General features: G+C 46.2%; 1 protein-coding gene across 16 annotated transcripts in view; it reads right to left on the reverse strand.

Annotated features, from left to right (window-relative positions):
- The window catches only part of LOC120738381 (RNA binding protein fox-1 homolog 3-like), a 419,925-nt gene that overhangs the window by 20,207 nt on the left and 377,815 nt on the right, over window positions 1-21,903 (reverse strand). For 15 of the 16 annotated variants that reach the window (XM_040039589.1, XM_040039625.1, XM_040039671.1 and 12 more), the window contains 7 exons: window positions 18,596-18,739; window positions 12,274-12,327; window positions 8,368-8,460; window positions 7,592-7,652; window positions 7,459-7,512; window positions 2,465-2,597; window positions 1,207-1,246 (listed from right to left, as the gene is read on the reverse strand). In XM_040039589.1, coding sequence (XP_039895523.1) covers window positions 1,207-1,246; window positions 2,465-2,597; window positions 7,459-7,512; window positions 7,592-7,652; window positions 8,368-8,460; window positions 12,274-12,327; window positions 18,596-18,739 — 579 coding nt within the window. The remainder of the gene's footprint in view (window positions 1-1,206; window positions 1,247-2,464; window positions 2,598-7,458; window positions 7,513-7,591; window positions 7,653-8,367; window positions 8,461-12,273; window positions 12,328-18,595; window positions 18,740-21,903) is intronic. The other variant, XM_040039601.1, reaches the window with a different exon arrangement.

A 21,903-nucleotide genomic window follows, 5' to 3' on the forward strand; every position in this document is an offset into this window, starting at 1 on the left:
TTTCCCCCCCCTTCTGCTAATGTATTAGCAGAAGCCTTGACAGAACAGCTGGCTGCTTTTGACAGCACGCCAGTGTCCACTGAATGATTGTATAGGACACTGAGGGCTGTGGGACGGCTCCCTCTTGGTCACTCGAGACCTTCACATACTCTCAGCCAGTCTGAAGCAATGCAGTGGCCATTGCCAAAACTAATGGCAGTAAAGCACCAGGGGCCGGCCTGACGCTTTGAGTGATGGACCGACCTGGCCAGGCCTCGGTCAGGGGACATAGCTGTGTAGGACTTAGCTGGAGGTGGCTAAATGAGCGTGAGAGACAAACAACATCGCTCAGAGCACAGCCCGGGTTTCTTCCACAGTGGTGGGTGTCCCTACAACAAAAGCCGGTGAAATACGGCCCTATCGTGCGGGCCGGTGTGTAAGTCATGGATCACTTGGGTTTAGCATTTCATTCCCAGACACCGGTCTTTGTCGGGGTGAAAGTGAGAAGGAGCTGTCATTGCTGCTGCTGCACAGACAATCATCTCACTGCAGTGGAAAAAAAAAAAACCAAAGGGACAAATTACATTCCTCGCAAACGTTTGGACTCGTGTCAAAGTGGGGCAGCGTGGTAATTTCAGCATTATCTCCACAGAGTCCACGCTCTTCTCTGTCAAGGGCGAGGTGCAGCAGGGCCGGCCCCCGATGTGACCCTGCCTGCACGGACAGCTCCAGAGGGACAGTTAATCCCTTTATCTGCGGCTTCTCTTATCTCCCACTTGCTGATGGCTGGGAGGAACCGGCTCCACTCAGGCCTGCGCAGACCCCCTGGGGCAAGCAGGGGATATCCCAGCCAAACCCTCGGAGTGAATGCAAAAACACCAGAGAGGTAACAAGAAGAAAGAAAGCTGGCGGGGCGGCGGGGGGGGACTTAAAAACCTCCAGACAAATCTAAAGGAATAAATGACCAAACTTGACATGGGACACTGAGTCAGGGTCTGCCTCTTTGCCAAAGTCTGAGATCATAGGAAGAAAAGAGGGAGAGGAGGGAGGAGCTGAGGGGGTTTTAAATTTTGTTGTTGAGTTTCTTGGCACAGTAGACAGAGGCCTAATCGACGCCGGCTTGGCAGCGAGGCTGGGGGCTGAGGAGATCACGTTTTTGTCTCCAGGGCTGGGCTTCTTGTCTGTTTTACTTCTGTTTCATCTAGAAGAAAAGTCAACTGTACTTACATAGATCTCTGCACCGTAGAAGCCATCTTGGTACACCACCCTGTGAACGTGCGAAACAGGAAAGCACAGTTAGTTGATTTGGACTGCATCCGACCCCACCGACTCTCAGCCTTTGCCAATTTTCCTATTTTGACCATTTGCAGGTCTGTGGGGTCAGCTCTTAGCAGCTTTAGCTCGCTGTACCACAAATAATGAATGACACAAACTGAAAGGTGTAACGGTTTCACATCCCTGTCCAATTTTCTGCTCTGGTAAAATTGTTTGTCTTTCCAGTTGCTGCAGTTGCTATCAGGAGGGCTGGCGGTGGAGAGGGAGGACAAAAGAAGGCAGTGAAGGAGCTGCGTCACATGACTAGGCTATATAAATCAACCGGCTGCCATCAGCAGCAAAGGGGTCCCCGAGTGGGAAGGAGGCGAACGGGGATGTGGGATTTCCAGTCTCAGCTGCGAGTCCCACCGCACTAAGACAGATCCAGATCTAATCACAGATAGACAGCTATGGCGGGGCAGCGGCCAGCCTCCATCAGACCTCTCCCACGGCCACACAGACCAGCGCTGATAAGAGACGAGTGCGAGGCAGGCCTGCATAAAGCCAGGAGATCAGCACGGGCCCCGGTCACAGTCCAGTGAGATCTGACTGGTAATACACTATCGCAGCTCTCACCTTGACTTTGTCAGTTACTCCTTTGTCAACACACGCTGTGCAAATGTAAGGACGGGCAGGGTTCGGTTATGTATATCCGCAGATACCAAAGTTCTCTTCAGACATGTGCGCAGATAAAAAAAATATGTAAAATTACAGCAGCAATGCAGCCTGGCTATGTTAGACAAGCGGGTTTCCTGCAGGAGGGCACGGTCTTGAGACGCAACAGAAAGATTTCTTTTAAATTATGAGTAGAAAAGCAAAGTTTGGGCATAAATTCAGTCGGAGCATGAACAGCTCCAGCGTGTGCACTGTCGGAGCAGTCTTGGGTACAGTTTCATTCATACTGCAGCGTGAAATCTAACCAAACGACAGCTATCTATATAAAAAGTGCTCGTTGTGTTCAGACTACACAGTATCAGCCCAGTTACGGCCTGACACTAATGATGTCGTGTGCTACTTTGCATCAGGAGGAACAGTCCACAACACACATTTTGTCTTGATGTCTGAAAGAGTGTATAAAAGCTAAAACTCTCAGCTATGAAAAGACAAAACTTATCGTACCAGACAAAAATATCGTGCAACCCGAACCGGGCCTCGGAGGGTCAGTACTCACGCTCCGTAAGCTGGGATTGGTGGTGGAGGTGGAGCTGTGCGGAATGTGTTGTACACAGCCCGTCCCCGTCCCCGCAAGTGGGCACCCCTATAGGCCACGGTAGCGCCTGTGGCAGGGTAGGGAAACCCTGTTACTATGGAACAAAAACACACACGAGAAGAAGAGAAAATGACTTTCAGAGAACATCCTCGACTTGGCATTGCTTACCTTATGACAGAATACATTAGAGAGAGACGTGTGGCACTGCTTTCCCTATGACAGAATGCATTATAGGGAAGACAAGGAAACAATAGATTTAATCTTTTCTAGGTGCGCCTCATCGAGCACTCTCCCCTTTCCCAGCTCGCTGCTTTGTGCCGTACTCAGCAAGGATCCACATTTGCTGTACGCATCCTTTCCCGATGCCTGGTGAGGGGCAGCCTTGAAGCTGGGCAGGTAATGGATGCAATACCACTAGTTTCGCACCACGGCTTTTGCATAGTTTAGACACAATGGGCTAGCAACAAAGAGCAGCGGGAGGGTGGACGGGGTAGAGGTAGAGGGCGTTTCTCGGTGTCGGGCGGAGACGAACAGGCGGTAAAGGTTGTTGAACAACTTGACTAGACGTTCTGAACTTCCCCGAGGGGAAATGGAGCAGATGGGCAGGACAGCCAAGTCCCAAACCTCAGCATGACCCCCATCTCCAAACCCATCTGGGACCATCTTTAGCCAATCGCACAGCCACATGCTCTGTCCTCTGCTGATGGCTACCACTGAACGTGAAAAGGGTCAGTTGGGGTGAAAGGCTTCGGGGTGATGAGTAAGGGTTGGTGTGACGGTGCGACAAAATAGCCACGGTCGCAGATTAGAGGACAGCCGATGTGATCGTCAGCTCTCCACTTAACCTTCAATCGGTCCACTGGCTGTCTGATTACAGGCTGTGGAGGTGCATACAAACACACTGATCTCTAGACATGATTAAGCTGGCCTCTACTTTTCCAGCAATTGTAATTCCCTCACTGCTCCCTTCCCTCTGGTCTTCGCCCTCTCTCCCTCCCCCAACGTCTGGTCCATCACAGCACAGTCAGCCCCGTTATTCTTTATCCCCCAGAAACGCCCCTTCGTCACCCTCTCCTCACCTTACTCCTCGCCTTATTCATTTCCGCGACACGCTTTGGATGAATTCATCACGGACCGCTTCACTTTCCCCAATCACAGATCACTCTGATGGGGAGCCGTGGAGCTCGAGTCTGATTTGGTTTGGTGGGGTGACGCGGTGCCTCGGCTGGGGTAAATAATGCGGGTTAATAACACGCATCCGGCCTGTTTCAGACGACCCGCCAGTCCCTCACAATCTCCGACAAACTAGACTACAATGAAGATCCATGGCAGCTCGTAGGTAAGCGGTGCTACATGGGTTTGTGCCTGGGGAGTGACAGCCTGATGGTACTCTGCCGTGTGCAGCGCCAGCCCTGCATTTGGTCGAGACCAGTGAGCACCCTAATGGACGATGCTCACCCTAGCCTCGCTGCTTCAATAAAGCTGACAGGGAGACAGATTAGTGGTGCTTTTAAAAACACAGAGAGCCCGGTTTAATGTCTTCTGCCATTAACATCACGCTCCATTAGTGGGTCCGCACACATATTCAAACTTTGCGTCTCATTTGGCCAGGTGACGCCCACACCTCACCCGCCCACCAATGTGCGGGGCGCTTTCTTTGCTGCCAACACACCCGTGGACGGCCTGGACTGGGACGGTGCCCCCTTTGCCTCCCGGGTGATTTATAACGCTGACCTTGACATTTAAATTAGTCCCTCCTTTTTTTGGAGCAGTGGACATCTGAGCGCGGCCGCTAAAGGGCAAAAACAATCCTTGATAGTTTTCGAGGTGCGTTGCCCTCTTCTTAACAAATCGCCGCTGTTTCTGGGCTCCCACAAAGCCCAATTGCTTCCTTCTCTTTTTTTTAAAATTTGTATGCAATATGCATGCGGTGATGTATGTGAATGTAAACTCATAATGAGTTGGCGATAGGCTACACTGCTTCAATAATAACCCATAAATCAAAGGCGCTGTCACACCTTGGTAAGCCCATGAAAAGAAACAACAGCAACAGCGTATGAGAGCGCAAACCTGGTCTAGCCACCAAAGTCAAACACCCTTTCCGGGAGGGGGGCTGGAGAAAATATGAGTTATGCGCTGAAGGGCGGCGGGGTCACGCTGCACCTCGTATGTCATATGTGTCAACTTGAGAGAAGCTCAATACCTGCAGAGCCAGTTGGACCCGAGGTAATCCCGCTCTGTGCCAATGATGGGGTCATAACCGGCTCCCATAAAGAAAGATCTGATTTTCCACAAGGTTGATCTCTCTAATACTTCCTGCTCAAATACATCGGGCAATGAGCACTTAATCCACGCACTGGGGACCAAAAAAACAGCTTAATCTAATCAAGAGTCTGGAGCTTAATTATCCCCCTAAAGTACACTCCAACAATGAGAGGATCTGTCTACATATGTTAAGATGGCAATTAGCCTTTCTTTTCTGTCATTTACACAGCTGGTAGCTTTTCACGAGTCCTCAAAAAAGAAGAAGAAAAAAAGAAACCTCCACCTTAGTCGCAGAAAAATATGAACTGGTGAATGAAAAGCTACTCATCTCCTGTCTTCCTGGGAATTAGCTGCAGAGAAGAGTCTCTTTGCGTTAGTCTGAGGAGAGCCGAGCCATACGAAGGGATTTCTGAGTGACAGCTGTCCATGGTGCTGAAAACATCCAGCGCAAGTTTGCCAATTGCAATAAGATGAGCTGAGAATGCAATATGCACGGGATGTGCCGCTCACCCTGACGAATGATGTCACATTAACAACAAATAACGTAAAACAGAGTCCCGACATTTGTGCCGTTTTTAGCTACACGCCTACTTGCTGCATCTGTATGGATGGAGCCAGACTCTTGTCATACTATATTTGGATAGCGGAGCACAGATTCTGGGGCTTGTTCTACAAAAGTTTAGCGCTCGCTAACACAGGATAAAAATGAGCACTGGTACTGGATGCCTACCAGCTACCTCACACTATGATTTGTGCCACAGCCATGTGCTATTGCCAATCCCTCCATCTGACTGGGAAACCCCACTGCCATGCCTCCTTTTTCTCTGGACCACACCACTGTCCTCTGCAACCCCTTCAGCAGGGCTCCATGGGAGGTTTGGGTATTAGGTGGCAACGGAGAACACGGACCCACGTTTGGAGCTGGCTGCCAGTACCCTACCGAGAACCCTCCTACCCCCTCCTCCACGCAGAGGAGGAGCCAATCTACCCTGGAAGAGGTTAAGAGCGGGGAGCCGGTATGAGGCTCTCATCCGTCATTCTCCTGAATGGGTTTTGAGGACAATAAACCTGTAGCGCCAGGACGAATGGAGACGAAGTGCGCTGTCACCGAGCCAGGATTTATGGCTACCAATTTCACTGATCTCCTGCACAGAAATGAGGACTGATAAACAGTGATTAATCGCCTTTATATCCCATTTTACTCCCACCAAAAGTATATTAACTGTAGCTGTGATGATTTTGGAAAATGTCCTGAATGTGGTCATCATTTTTTTCTTTTTTTTTTAAAGGAAGAGTAGAAGAAGAATGCAACAAGCTGGTCAGAGTTTGTTTTTTAGCGAGTTAAAACAGCCTTTTGCTGCTCATTAGGGAGGTTTTGTTTCAAAAATGTATCTCTTATTTATGTTTCCCATCTTCCCAGCTGGCAAGCATATGTTGTCGTTTAGGCTTGGCAAACTCCAGCGCCATGTCAAGACGACTTGAAAAATTAGCAGCCAATAAATCACCCAACCCCTCCTGCTTCCCCTGCCTGGAGTGGTGGACCACACTCCCTCTGATTTATGAGATGATTTGGGAAGTGTGTGTGTGAGAGAGAGAGAAATGGAGAGTGTGTGCATGGAAGAGGGGACATGTATTTGAGTCTGTGCTCTACATAGGTTATCTATTTCTGTGTGCTGGAGTGCTTTGGTCTGAGAAGCAGGGCAGGTGTTAGCGTTGCGCGTGGATATGGGTCAAGTGAAATTATTGTTTACGTAAGCTGAGACTTACTTAACGTCCCGATTTTCAATTTAGAGAAAAGGCGCCACGTTTTTTGTGCCTGAGCGTGCAAGAAGGAGAGGGACGAGCGTACGTTTGTGTGTGTGAATAATTATCGGCAGGAGATGTCGAAACTAAAGGAATGTTGGTGGGGGGGAGGGGGGGAGTGGGAGGCGAGGGAGGAGGCTCGGAGGGGGCGAGGGGTTGGGGATGAAATAAAAATGATAGATGACTGCTTTCTGTCATGGACAGTTATTTAGAGGTTCGCCGTAAAGCTGTCCGGGGAATGAACAGATTTTAGTCTAATGAGCAGAAAGGAAAGCCGTTAAAGTGGCGCGATGTGCTCAGCACTTCTTCCAAATGAAATAGTACCATTTCCCCCTCATTAAAATGCAAAGGGTTCATATAACATACAGCAATAAAGCTGGCATGTCGAGGCAGAGAGAGATAGGGAAAACCCCACTGAGCTCATCTCATTCCTCCATTACCGAGACCAGAAGGAATAGCGGCCTTCGACAGGGTAGGTGCCAACAATATCGCTCACTCAATCTCCTTTATTCGGTTAGCTCTGTAAAAGTCAATCTGGCGCACTTGGCAAATCCATCCACAGCAGCAGCCTCCACAATCTGATAACAGTTGCAGGGGCGCTTGCTCTCGAAATCATTTTTTTTCCAGCGTTACAGTTGCACACCGCGCAAACAATGGCTCAGGCTCCCTCAGCCACTCAGAGAGGCTTGGATCATCCACTGCTTATCTGAGCCGCTCTCCGATTCACTTTGATTCGAGGGGAATTTCATGTTCAGTAGGTTCAGGATGAACCTGATTGTAGAAATTCAGGGGTCAGACTGGGACAGGCGGTGGCTGATAGCGGCCTCGGGTACGGTGCGATGCGTACAGCGGGAGGTGGAGAGAAAAACACAGAAAACGGCTCTTACCGGCATACAGTTCAGGACCGTAGACAGCTCCGACCACCGGATTCAGCTTCCAGCCTGGCGAGAGGACCGAAAGAAAAACTTGACTCACAGCGACGACTACGAGCGAACTCTTATCGTTTAGTTTGCCACTCACCGTTCGTGTACGGGTTGGCCACTTTTTTGTTTGTCATCACTCGTGCTGTCGCGTTGTTCACCTGTTCCAAGCAGCAAACACAAAGCCTGTGATTACTGACCTTTACATTTACCATCCGCGTATCCACGGCGAGCTACAAGCGAGCAGCAAACCAAGATGAATAAAGACGGATTCATAAAATAAATGATTATGTAAATTTGTTTGTAGCACTTTAGTGTGATTGAGTTTTGGTTCGCCCTTTCATGAATTTATTCATCATTTCAATTTTCTTACAGATGATTATATTACTGGAAAGAGAGGGAAAGCATGCACCAATTACCCACAGGTATGAATAATAATAATAATAATAATAATAATAATAAAAAGAAGCATCCTCAGAATTGGTTGGATAAACAAATGGATTCCAAAAGCAAAACACAGACAGTGCTTTGATTTTCTTCTATTGACCTGATGGGAACGGCCGAGTGCGGGCTCGGCTCGTCGTAAACAAAAACAGAATTAGAGCAGGCAACACTAAACGGTGGCGATAGGGGAATGCACGACTGATGGCATGCATTCACTCTGCGTTGTCAGGTAATGATGGACAACTGGTGTTGACGTGTATGGATCCCGCATTCTGCCGAGAAGGATTTAAACGCACCGTCACGCATGCATACATTCAGGCACCACACGCACAGACAGAGCAGCCGCATGCTTATGCAGAGGTTTATGGGTAAGTTGAGAAGGCAGCAGGCAGGCAGAAGAGAAGATGAGAATAAAGGGAAAAATGAAAGCACCTCTATTTTGCGTCCCTCTACGATTGTACCGTTTAGTTTCTCCCGTGCACGATCAGCATCTGTGCTTGTTTCAAAAGTTACAAACCCAAAGCCCTGAGAGCACCACATTAGCCATTGGTAGAGAGACAAAGGAGAAGGAAAAGATGGACACACACACAGAGGAGGAAGAAAAGGGAAGGGAGGAGAAAAGGGAGAGAGAGGTGAGAAGACAGGAGTAGGTGAGCAGCAGAGTCGAGTTGTAAGCAGCCAGATTAATTAGAGGCAGTTAGTGAGGCGTCAGGAAACAGCAAACAGAGAGATCCGAGGAGAAGAGGATAACGGTGACGTGACCTCACACAACAACACCAACAAACCTGCCTGCTTTACCCAATTAAACAGCACAGCACCGGTGCCATGGGTGAATGTCAGGAAGCAGCGGCTGCCATAATAGTCGTATAATTATCTACACAACTTCAGCGGCACAGCCGCCGTCTCCCTTTGAAGGCGTGGGCAACGGCACAAGGAGTGAGGATGAATTCTCTGAACAGACACGTTAACTTGATCTCTGGCTGTTTCTTATTCACTGCACTAATAGGTGGGCCATTTTATGGAGGCGAAATTACACCGGCTCATTGATGCAACAAAAAAAAAAAAAAGTGAATGGTGTCATTGCAAATATGCTCGTCTGTGATAGAGAAGAGCTCCGATATTGACTTTAAACCCCGACCAAAATATACCCAACCTCTCCAAACTCACTCTGCCTGCCTCCCCTGGGGGGTTTGTCACTTCCTTGAGTTATGTGGACTGGGATACTGGACTCTCTATAGCGCAAGCATTAAGATATTCTGGCCAAACAAGTCCCATTCCTGTGGTTTCTATATATACTTATAGAGGTATAGGCTGAGGGAGAGAGAGCATGGCCGGCGCTGCCTGATAATTGCTTGAGGATGTAATACATGTGAGAGATGGCGAGCGGAGTGATCTTGTATGCATACGCAGGATCTCCGGGCTGCTATTTCTAGCATAAATAACACGCGACCTGTCCTTGGGGAAAGAGAGATAAAGAAATAAATTCAAAAAAGGAATTGAGGGCAAAATTAATCCTTTGGACATTCACCCGACTGTGGTTACCCCCTCTATCTTTTTTTTATCATGCACAAATAATTAGCTTACAAGAGCACAGAGTGGAGCCACCATTTTTCAAAGGAGACAAACATATTGAATGCAAATTGCCAAAGCTTCATAGGAAATAGATTGTTTATTAATGGCCTGGTAGGTTCATTATATAGCACACAGAGTGCAAGAGGGAGAGAGGCATCATGGGTAATGGCTTTGTAGGGCACAAACAATAAATGCTTGTTACGGGCGGAGGAGACCGGTTTATCCGGTGCTCAATCTTGTCTGGCAGAAGGGGCTGAGTGCAGCAGCGTCGCCTGGTTCCGGGGCTCCCTGCACGCCTGTATACGAGCCCAAAGTACTCCCAGGTATGAATGGGAATCAATAGCATTCATGCCTCAACACCCAGCCAGGGAGCCTGTCGCCTTTATGAATGGAAAGCTGTGGAGCTTAGTACACTCTATTAAATGAACAGCTGGATGAGTAGCTCTCGGCTGCTCACACCTCCGCAGGCTTCACCTGTCCTGGTTGGGAGACTGATACTGCAGTAACGCATCAACGCTGTGGCCATTTTTCTGGCGGCTGGTTGGCGTGTTTACGAGTACAAATTATCTTTGAGACAAATGTAGAAATGATCCAAGGTGTGCAAGTTCACAATGTTGTTTAAGGAGGCGCAGCTTGAATTATAAGCAGTATTTCTTATTTTCTGCACGGGTGACCTTTAAGAACACTGCTGTCTGCATTCTGCGTTTTTCTTTGTCGGCAAATTGTACAAAAAGACAAAACTAAAGTATCGTGCTTCCTTGTATATCCCTTTGCCGTCCATGAATTATTAAAAACACATCACAGAGTCACCGCAAAGACCCACTGCTTACACATACACTGCTCTGCTACTGGAGATTGTCACCTGAGCACCAGGTCTGCAGCTGAAAATAGTCCCCAGCAGTAGTATTTACTTCCCTTTAAGTCATGTTTCCTTTCAAAAACATCTTAAATAAGGGTTTTGGTTTGTGGCCTTTTTTAGTTGTTTTGCACTTTATTTCCTCTCACTATAAACTTCTTTGCTGATGATACTGTGATATATGCCCCAATCCTGTTCCTGCAGAGTTACTGATTCAGTCTTCTAATGATGTTTTGCAATTACTGCAGCCTCCTTTAAAATGCCTACCAACTGTGTGGCATTCTCCACCTTGGTATATGACTCTACCTGTCCTAGACTTTAAATGGTACTAACTGTTAAATTAAATCCATAGGTTGTTAATGTGTAACTATACAAATGTAAAGTAGGATACAATTATAGTATTAAGTTGTGTTTAAGAAACACAAACAAACAAAATGTTTAATTTTTCTACTAGTTTCCTAAAACACACAGAGTAATCTCTATTATCCAGCCACCTGTCAGTAAACTTGAATCTACACATTTCTAATGACGAGTGTTTCTATCATTGTAAGTCATCAGGGGCAAAAGCTTCAAATTTTAGTATTTTTAATATAACTTACAACAGTTAAGTTAGTTAATGTAGCCTATTAGCCTACTGTGCATGTTAAGCACAGGCAGTCACACACAATAAAAACACTCAATTAAAGATTTCTATTCAACATCAAACCAACTCGTAAACACAAACGTCCACAGCCCGTCTTAGACAATCGAGATATTCAGTATTGTTCTGCGGGCCCATCAGCACTCCGGCAATTAAACCCTTCATCAGTTTTATTATTTATCACACTTAAATCTAATTAAACATTCCCATGCACTACTCTGGGTAAAAAAGGTTTCAGGTACTGCAAACTAACCTCAAACCGGAGACCGACGTTCCCCTTAGAGCTCCTAAAGCTTTATTATCTGATGTTTCTTGCTGCTGTTTTTATTAATTCCTTGTTTATTGTGTTCTTTTGTTTCCGCCTGCTCATTGTGTTCCTGTTAATGTTTTTGTTCTCCCTTGAAAAACAGATTTTAATCTCAATGAGAATGTCTGAATACATTAAAATTAGAAAAAAGATAATGGCCCGATGTATTGCAGAGGTGTTTTTTTTCTTTTAGAATAAAGTTTGTATCCTTCTTTTAAAGACGTTCAACCTCGGCACAAACCAGCAAGCTGCGACCCGAGTGCCACAGAAGTCAAAGAGCCGACAAACACCGCCAGTCCTCACCCCAACCAGTTTCTTTAAAATAACTTGTGGCCAATAGATGAAGCTCTTTTTGCCCAAAGTTGGACAAGTGTGTTAAAAGTAATAGATGTAAGAAAGAAGGGGAACGTCTACACAATCTTAAGCTTCACTTTAATAATTCAATTCTCTTGGAGGCAGCGTTTCGATCTGCAGGTTCTTCTCCAGGCGTGTATTTTCATAAACGTGGTATTAGCCTTCAAATTCATTTTAACTAAACTACATTTATTTGGTAAATATCACAAAGAACTTTGTTTTTCATCCGGTCTGAAACAAAATGATAAACCTGAATAATGTAGGACCTTTTCAATCAATGCCCAGGCTTCAAAGAGGACCCCCGTCTCTAAACAAGCAGTTTCAATTCCATATGCTGGAGGACCTGCAGCCTGTTGCTGGATTAAGTGAAATGTGAAACAGCTCAATAATGAATTGATTGACAGGGCTAATGATTCACAACTTGGGGGAGAGCTGCAACAAACAACAAAAACAATAGGGAGAGAGAGACAGGAAGGCAGTGGATGCAGCTCTCCAGGACCAGGCTTAGAGACCACTACTCTCAGCCAATGTACACACTACACTAATGCCATCATTAGGAAACAGAAGAAGTACATGGTAATGAAGCAGCTGGCGTTCTAGTTCACTTACCTTGGATCCTCGCTCATTAAAGATAATCTCCACATCTAAAATCTTTCCAAATTGCTGCAGAGAGAAAAGAAAAAGAGAAGAGCAGAGAAGAGATGGAGTTAGAAAGCCTCGCTGACTAAATTCATGAGGACGACGACCGGAGAAAGAAAAACCATTAAGGCAATATGGAAATGTTACTTTTGTGAGGAAATGGTGGTCAATTTGCATTTGTTAGCTCAGCAAACACTTCTTGAAGCTCGCTGGCGTGGTTTGAAAAGAGAACTCGTAGCTGCTGCCGCTGCAACGCGTCTCTGCGCGTCTATCGGTACTTTACGAAATGAAATCACAGTATTCGTAAAAGTTCTTGATCTGTGATTACGTGGCAGTGTTTATGATGTAAGTTTGCTCGCCTGTTTCGACACAAAGAGAAGAGCGGCGTCGGACGGTGTTTTGATGTCGTCTTGAGACGCGGACCCCGACACCTCCGCGATCACCTCGGGGAAACTTGCTCCTTCGAGTCTTGTGAAGAGTTTAGTTGATTATTTCTACCTTTCTCTCTGTTTATAGAGCCTCCTTCTCTTCTATTCTTTATTCTCTCATCCTCTCTTTGTTTGTGTGCTCTCGCAGTCAACAGGACCTAAGGGCCGGTCCCCGGGGGTTAACACGCTGCAGCCTTTCGATTTTAACAGGCCTGCCTTCGGATCATTAGAAAACAGAGGAATGAAAGTAAACTGTAAGTTCCTCTAATGAGTGGAGTGAGAGCGACTTTTAATTGCTGTCTACAATGGCTGTATTATTTCATTAAAAGTAATTACCCTGTCAAGCGGTCCGCGTCGCCTTCATTTCAGCACAACAGGGAAGAAATGGGCCTTTCCATGTGGTCGACACTCAATGGGAATGGATGGATCGTTTGACTGAGCCACTAATAGGGGTTAGGAGGAGCCGGCTATTATCTGGCTGGAGTGAGTGGAGTGGACTCCAGGAGATGAGCGTTTATGGGTTAGCGGGAAAACGTATGTTTCCCCTCATTTCAAAGAACGCAGCAAGCTCAACGCACCAAGTCGCCAAGCCAAAAACAGGCTTTGTCATTTAAATCCACCTCTGTTTCCACAGGGCGTGTCCTCTCCCCTATGCGTCTGCTCGTGTTGAAACTAGTTCTATAGATCCTAGACGCACATCTGCTTCATATGGCGCTCGGCTCCACTGATTCGAATGGGGAGCGTTGGCTCGATCACGCACGCAGGCATTTATATCCCAGCGTGATGCCCCTTTCTCGCCTGAGAAGACAATGCTTCCCCCACGCAACGTGCAGATGCTAATTGTTTTAACCGAGCGTAATGGGCTTGTGGCGTCGATTAATTAGTTTCAGAGGAAGTCATCTTTGTGGATTTCCACATGGCGCTGGGGACTGCTCGCTGCTCACCAGTGATCTCATGCACTTCTATTCCCACCCACCTACTTGCTCTCAATCTCTCTCTCTCACACACACACACACACACACACACACACACGGGGAGAAACAGCTGCATCAGCAGCCCCAATAAACAATAGCTTCAATGGGAGGAGTCTCCAGAGGGAGGACAGGGGAGAGACTGATGTCATCTAGGAGGCTGCAGCTACATGCATCCATCCATAGATTAGAAAAACCATCCAATATCTGTATGAAAATAAAAAAGCATTAAGAGAAGCATCGAATGATGATACTGGCGGTTTGCATGTTTTATCTCATTTATCAAACTCGTTATGTTTCAATTACGGCTTAACTGGAGCAAATCATTCCCGTGCTTTTGAGACATTTGAATGTTTTTATTTGGTTTCGCATTTTTTTTGTACATTATAATCTGCCCTCAGTACATAATGGGGTATGGTGATTAAACAAAAATATTAGTGACTGATTAAATACATCTGCAGTTATTTTTTTATTTTGCTGGTTTTGTGTTCTGCTTCCTAATTAAAGTGCAATTACTCAATAGAGCCACAAGAGGGAGTCTACTTCGGTTTTGTTGAATTGAGCTAGATTGGAGAGTCGTGCATAGACACGATTAACAAATGTCGTGTTGTTGTCCTGTCTGTGTTATGTAAACAAAGCACCCGCGTGGAAGCCTGCTCTGAGTAAGTTCAGTGCTATCGCGGAGCTTATGCTACGTAACCAAGCTGTTTGTTTTCATCAACGCTACCACGTTTCAGGTCGTGCACCCTAAATATTTACGGATCAGAGCAGAATAAAAATAGGATGGGAAATGTACCAAGTAGTTTGCAGCTAACAGCTCCTTGTTCAGAGGCTGATCGTGCAGCACCCCCAACTTCTGGGCAATCACTTTTGTTCACATTGGTGATGGCCACAAGTTGACCGGTGCAAGGCATCCCGCCTCCAAACAAGAGCGCTACGACTTGGACTGATTGCCGACAGCTGCGTCACTGAGTTTCTGTTCCAAGGTTCTGGCTGAACTGAATGCAAGTCGTTACTGTGTTTTCTGTTTAGTGTCAACGTCTGTTTTCGGCAATTTATTCATCGTATTATCACAAACTGATTGCACGTAATTGCCAACCTGACCCCATTCAGGTTAGCAGTTAATTGGGGTCAATTCCCAACTTGAATGGCCAGCTTCAATTGCAAACTGATAACAGACTGACACAGTCTTATTGCATTTTTATCAGCGTCTCGATGCGTGGATTTGATGACGACAACCGACTTCGACGACTGTCAGAGATGTTCTGTGCCGCTGACCATTTCAAAGGGGATGACACTGCACCAAGGTTTTGTGGTAGCGTGACTGCACCATTAAGAACACAGGTCGTGCTTGTATGTTCAATAACAGGGCTGTAACTTGACTCTTGGGTGCTTTTCCATTTATTTTCTTTGTAAACCACAAAAGAAGAGGCTACTCGGAAACAGCTCTGGCTAGACAGCGTCTGTATTTTAAGAACACCAGTGTTTTTGTCTTTCTGCACTTGGAAGTGATAATCGACTATATTTACTAGACCTCAAGCTTCCAAGTGTGGAAGCAACAAACAAGATTGAGGCCCTTGTGCCTCCACCTTTGATTAGCCTGAATATGTTTAAGCTCTTCAGAAACCTATAATTACGCTACGGCGCCCTGTGTATTCAAACAGAGCACGCTCAGGCGCAGTGACAGTCGGAGTGGTGGTGGTGGGTGGGGGAGTGCAGAGGTCCTGATTGCTCTGGGGAGCGCTGCGAGAGCCCTTGCGCTCGCTGCAAGAAGCACTGCTGAAGAACCCAGTCACACAAACGAGGGCACCCTCAAGCAGCGCAGCATGGGCGCCGCGCAGAGCTCACTCGCGCTTGGAGTGTTTTCATTTCCCCCACACTTACTCACTCTCAGAGATCACAGTTTCTAATTACTGATTAACGTCCGCTGCGGTTGCCCTAATGAGGCCTTCATTCAGCGCCTCGTTAAAAGCTCACAGGTTTCTCCACACCCTTAACCCTGTGATGTCAGGGTGGATTTCAGGCCCTCCCTTCTCGTTTGAACGCCGCCTACCGTTGTCGAAACCTTCGTGGCGCCCAGCGGAGACAGTTTCCCCGTGCCGTGTGGGAGCAGATGGAGGCTCCTGGTGGGGGCTTTGCTCTGCTGTAGACGCCTTCTCTAGTGAGCCGTGCCGCACTTCCACTCTCTCTCTCCTCTGTCTTCCCGCCTGCGTGTCTGTGGCCTTCACTCATGCGTAACAGTAATGGCGTATTGAGCCGGTGGCGCTCCAGAAGCCATTAGAGCTAGAGGGATGAGGCTTTGCACGTGCTGATCGCACAAAGGCCCATTGTGGAGGCCATGTCAGAGGGTGGAGCAGACCAGCTATCGCCTCGCCAAGCTCGACCCAAGACAATTGATCCCACAATTCTCTAGTGTGCCAACCACCAAGAATGAAAGGAAGGTGCAGGTAAGAGGAGGGAACGGGCAATGTGGGTGAGAAGGGTGATTGAGGGGGACTGGGTGGGCTGTGATCAATTCTGTATCATATATCTGCACGAGCCAGTCAGGCACACAAAGCTTCCAAGCTAATTACTGAGGTGATTTGGATTCCACACGACCTGCACCAGAGCTGGGAACAATAAAGCCAACAATCAGAGAGAGAAAGGGAGAGCGAGCACGCAGCCATGTTGTCTGCAATTTATAAAGCCACAGCCACGGCTCGCGAGTAATTAATATCATCAGCTGGATGTTGTCTTCATAACGACGAGAATTAACGCCTCTGGATTCTAATGGTCCAATTAGCGCATAACATTTAAAGTACATTTTTGGCAATCGTCTCCATTCAGATCCATTATCGTTATTGAATAGGGGATGTTTGGTTCAATTGGTATCGAGGCTTTTGTGAGACACGAGGGTGAGCTGTTGAACTGTATATATTGGCTCATTAATCGCAAAGAGACAGAGAGAGAGAGAGAGATATTCTGTGGTGGACCTCTCGTATGTTGATATGTAATCTCATTGCATTTGTCAGCAGCTGACCGTTCTGTGTGTAACTTCTAGAAAATAAGACTGTTTAATGACCTGTGGAGACTACCCATTGTATACGCTCTGATATACGAGAACAAAACAGAAACAGAAATTAAAGTTAAATCTGTTTCCCCCCCATTTTCTTTGTATTTGTCCTCATATTTTACGATTAAAATTACCCTCACGTCAGTTGTTCAGGGGACACGGTAGCCTAAAAAAAGCCCGACAAAGCGAGCCGCAGCTCTCTGGGAGAGCAGACAAAGATGAAGAGTAAAATCATTACCGCACCGGGCTCCTCTAACTTCTCCCCAGTGCCCAACCTGCAGTGCAGCGATGAGTTCAGCACCTGATTGGGACTGATTGAGCTGTTTGCTTTTAAAAACTCAGAAGACACTCCTTCTTCTCCCCCTTCTGACAATGTAGTAATCAATGCATTAACTAGATGACAGTTTAAGCGCTGGCTTTGCTCATTAAATACGCGTCCTGTTGTGTGGTTTAGATTGTTTTCCCAGAAGCTTCATACTCACTTTAATAAAGATATAATAATTTGCTCTGACTTTAGAGGATGCGCTCTTTAATTAGGGTGAGGTGGGACCGCTCAAGAACAACAACTGCTAGCATGTCAGATTCTCGAGTGCTGACCTTTAACTTTACATCCAAATACAATGTTTTTCATATATTCTGCAGAAACTTTGCTGTCGGTTTGGTTACCCGAGTGAGCCTGTGTGTTTCAGGCTTTGTTGTAGGATCGTTCTTCACATTGCAATAAACAGTACATACACTAATACAACAGGAACCTTCTCCAAGTGCCAGATTTTTGATTAGTTTTGTTTGCAGGGAAACTATTTTTAAAGATGTCCCAACTTGCAAAAGTGGACACCGAGCATTCTGATTGGTGCAAGTGTCCTGCTAGTTATTATATCTAGTATCTCCCAGTTTTGGCAAAAGCATGAAAAAAAAAAAAAACCCAAAACAACCCCCAACCAGTCACAACTACAGCTGCCCAGAGGTCTCTTCCTGTTTAAAAAGAACTTCTTCCTCCCCACTGTCGCCACATGCTTGCTCTGAGCGGATTATCAGATCGTTGGTGTTCTCTGTCTCTCTAATATTGTCGGATTTTTAACTTACAATATGAAACACCTTGAGATGTAATTACAAATAAGTTAAACCACAGATATTTCATGTAACGTTAAGACTCATCCCATCATCTGTGGTCGAGCAAGACGGAGCGTGGCATCGGCGAACACAAAGAAATGCATCAGGAAAATAAAACGACATCTTCTGATTGTTTCAAAGCAAACGTGCAGAAAAGTGAAGTATTGCTGTATTAAACGTGCATGTAACTGAAGGGCTTTAATCTATTTAATGTGGCTGCTCTGCTGTGTGTGTGTGTGTGTGTGTGTGTACTGCAGCTCGGCTCTGCCATCCGAAAGAAATGCAGATCTGCAGCTTGGACCCAAACACGGAGCAGAGGAGAGAGACAGAGACTTCTAATGTGGCTCCATCATGTTGGTGCAGCATAAACATGCAACATGTTTACAAAGATGCCCAACCGACCAATGATGTTCATGCCTTTGTGCTTTATAGTTACACTTCCCACTGAATTAAAAAGAAATCCAGAAGCAACAAGAATTAATCTGTTCACTCGCCGTGTTGTCATTGTGCATGATCACATCCCAGTAACAATGAAGATATGGTTTAAGTAATATAACCCCCACAATAATATAAATGGAGCGAGAAAGTCATTTATGTAACTTGGGGGGGAGCAAAAGCAAAAACATTTAAGTTCCTTGGAAAAAGCTCCTGGGATTCAAAGTTCTGGATGGAAACGAGGCAACGGCAGAGCCAAGGTGTGATATTTTGAAATTTTTCTCCGAGGTACTCACCCCAAACATTTGCCTTAGGTCAGGGTCCCGGAAGCGGAAGGGAATGTTGGAGACATGTAACCTTTTGGGCTGCTGCTTCTCTGAAGAGTCTGAGTGCTGGAGCTGGAGCTGCTGAGAGCCCTCTGTTTGCGTCACATCATCTGTCTGCCAGAGGGAAACAAACAGAGGAAAGACACAAGCTGCTCATTAGCTGCTACAGTATACTGTACCTCCTGGTCATGAAGTATAGGAGAAGAGGGGGTTGAAACAGGAGGGTGGCAGGGTACGGGGCGGGGTGGGAGGCCTGGCTGACTGACTTCCTCGGCGTCTGCTATTTTTCAATCAGGCGAGAAAGCCAAAGCGATAAACAGCCTATGACTTATAGTGTCAAACCTGAGGTTGTGCATTACAAATCCACTTATTAATCTCTTGCACTTAGCTCTTGAGCAACAGGGAAGATTGAAGGCGCTGACAAAAAGGCGTGGATATAGATCCCACAGAGCCCTGACATGTCTAGACTAAAGACACATTATTGGTGACGTTTGCACACAGCCATCAGAGTGCGAGGCCCAAAGCCCTCAGCGTTGTTGTTTCCATCATTATGCGAATGCTGCGCTGACATTTCTATATAAATGACGTGTCTGATGTCAGTGACAAATTCCACTTGTTTCTTTCTGTGACACCCGTGATGAATTTCACCGAGGGTGCTGGTGGCTTGTCTGTTTAGATGGACCTCGTATTTGAGGCAGTTTTATTTTCTATGGACGAAACCTCATTGGTTAACTGCTCAGCTTATCCTCCCATCGTATGCACTGCTCTGACATCGGTCCGTCTTTGTATTTGGTCAATAGGTTGCCGGTAAGTGTTTTCTGAAAATGTGTTTTATGCAAATTGATCAAATGAGTGGTTTCTGACCTGCTCGCTCTGTGGTTAAAGTTTAAGCCACTAAACATTTGGCTAAAATGATCAAAATATTCGTTTTAGATGGTAACAAACAGCATCAGTATATGAGCAGCAAGTATCGAGCTGGAGCCAGAAGCATAGACTGTATATAAAAAATGGATGTTAGCTGTTGTTGGTTTGGTTTTTAAAACATTTGGTTTGAGATTTAGAAATGTTGACATCCACTGGGATGCGTGCAACCTAAGGATGGATCCTCTTTCTGTGGAATATTCAATGACTTTGCATATTAAATAAAAACAGCCCATCATAGAAGAACTGTAAGGCCTGATTTGAAAGGTAACATCTTGATGTTTCTCTAACTGTGCTTGTTTAGCATGTAGCTGAAACACAAACCAACCGATGTGTTTAAAGTCGTGCTTGAAGGCAGGGTTGGGAACTGTATTTTCCCGAGAGGCCACATGAGGAACTGGGACTCTTGTGGAGCGTCGCACCGATGAGTTTGCAAAGAGGGAAAATTAATAGTGAGCAGAACTGAGTTCAGCTTATTGGTGTGGCCCTCCACGAGAGTCCCAATTTCTCATGCGGCCTCTTGGGAAAATAAATAGCCCAGTCCTGCTTTTTGTTCTGTTTTACTCTAAATGGAGCCATCATTTACAAAATGACCATCAGGCTGTGAAATGACATTAAAAAGAATAGGGGTTAATTATTCAGAGAATAAATCACAAGTCAAATCAGCATTTTCTCATCGATTCTGTAAAGTCTGACATCTTTTTGTCGAAAGGTGAGTCGCTTCCTGCTGGCCAATAAACAGAATCCAGGTTAGCTTAGCATAAAAAATAGAAGTGCCAGCTGTTCAGCAAACAGCAGAGGTGCAGTGACGTCCTGGGGTTGTGACAGTGGTACGATATCACTGCACCAGGAAACCTACACTAAACTCTATCACCTCACACTAACTGGGCACATGAACAAAGTTGTGTTTATTCATTTGCACCAGAAAGCACAAACATGAGCTGTTATGCACAAAAAATAAATAAAGTATATATTAAGCAAAATAAACACGAATGATCTCGTTCTTCTGGTGACAGTGATCTGCATGGTAAACAGGTGAGGTACACATGGGGGGGTCTGCATGCACTGACGTCATATGAAACACGCTGGTAATAAAGGGTCACACACAAACACACACAGCGTCGTAGGTGTTGGCATTTCTATACTTCAACTCTGTTAGTGAGCGACAAGAAGTGAACTACAAGCCATGCACTACAATTTCAAATAAAGTTTTAGTGTGAAGCAGCACTGCACAATTCCTATTTGTCTCTCACAGAGGAAAAGTAATTGCTCTCATGACCACAAGAGGTCACTCATCAAGAAAAGATAAATGCTGTGGTTTTTTTGTGTGTTAGAGACAGTGTCCATTTCTCAAAAGCAAGCATATTAAAAAAAAACAAACAATAAAACGAAGGCTGATTTAGAGCCAGAGCCTCTGGTAAGATACTAAATAAAGAAACGGCGAGAGAGGAGAGGGGAGAACGAGCAACGAGAGAGTGGAAGTGGCAGATATTGAGAACAAAAGCTGTTTGAATGTGATATGTAAACTGCCAGGTCTCCTGGGAAGTGCTCTCTGAGCATGACACACACACACTATGCTCTGACTGGGAAGTCACATACACGGATGCAATCTTGTACTGATACAGGCGTGAAAAGAGAGTAGGCCGTAGCCAGAGTACAAGCGGTTCAAATGACACGCACGCACACGCCGATAACCCTCACGCCGCTCCGAGGCTGTCAGATGGCTGCAGGCCTCTCGTAGTGATACATTTCCCACCATTTAGGAAATGGGGTAGGGATTTATTCATTATAATTCATCATCACAGTATTATCATTATCATCATGATCGTAATGATGATCGCCTTTATTATTCTCATTATCATAATCACAATCTCCACTGTAATGGCCGTCATTTATTTGGTTTTTATGGCCCATTCCGAGACGGTGACATACATTGTTAGCAGTGACAGTTGTTTGATTCAAGGTCCCGCTTTGTCTTCCCCTGCAGCCGTACAGGTAGGGCGCACTCGTGGCGGCGGCTTCCTAAGTCCCGCCTGCTCTGGACGCTGTCGGACCAGAGGTTAACAAGTGATAGAGGACGCGAGAGGCGGGAAATGCACTCGGTCGGCCGGCCGGCTACTAAGGAGTGGATTTGTGACAGAGAGAGACGGGTGGACGGGTCTTAACTCTGCCGTGTCCTCGCGCGCTGGAGGTTAATAGCCTGAGTAGCCATGTTGGGCCCCGGGGGTGACACATTGCAGACAGATGCCGGGACCGTGGAGGGTGACAAGGTACCGCAGCCCCGCGGGTCAATCTGTTTCATCGGTCACACATGACACTATCGACCTTTAGCGTATGTTGCCAGACTACAGAGCACC

This window comes from Simochromis diagramma, unplaced genomic scaffold (assembly GCF_900408965.1).
Source record: "Simochromis diagramma unplaced genomic scaffold, fSimDia1.1 OVJJ01000321.1, whole genome shotgun sequence".
Taxonomy (NCBI): Eukaryota; Metazoa; Chordata; class Actinopteri; order Cichliformes; family Cichlidae; genus Simochromis; species Simochromis diagramma.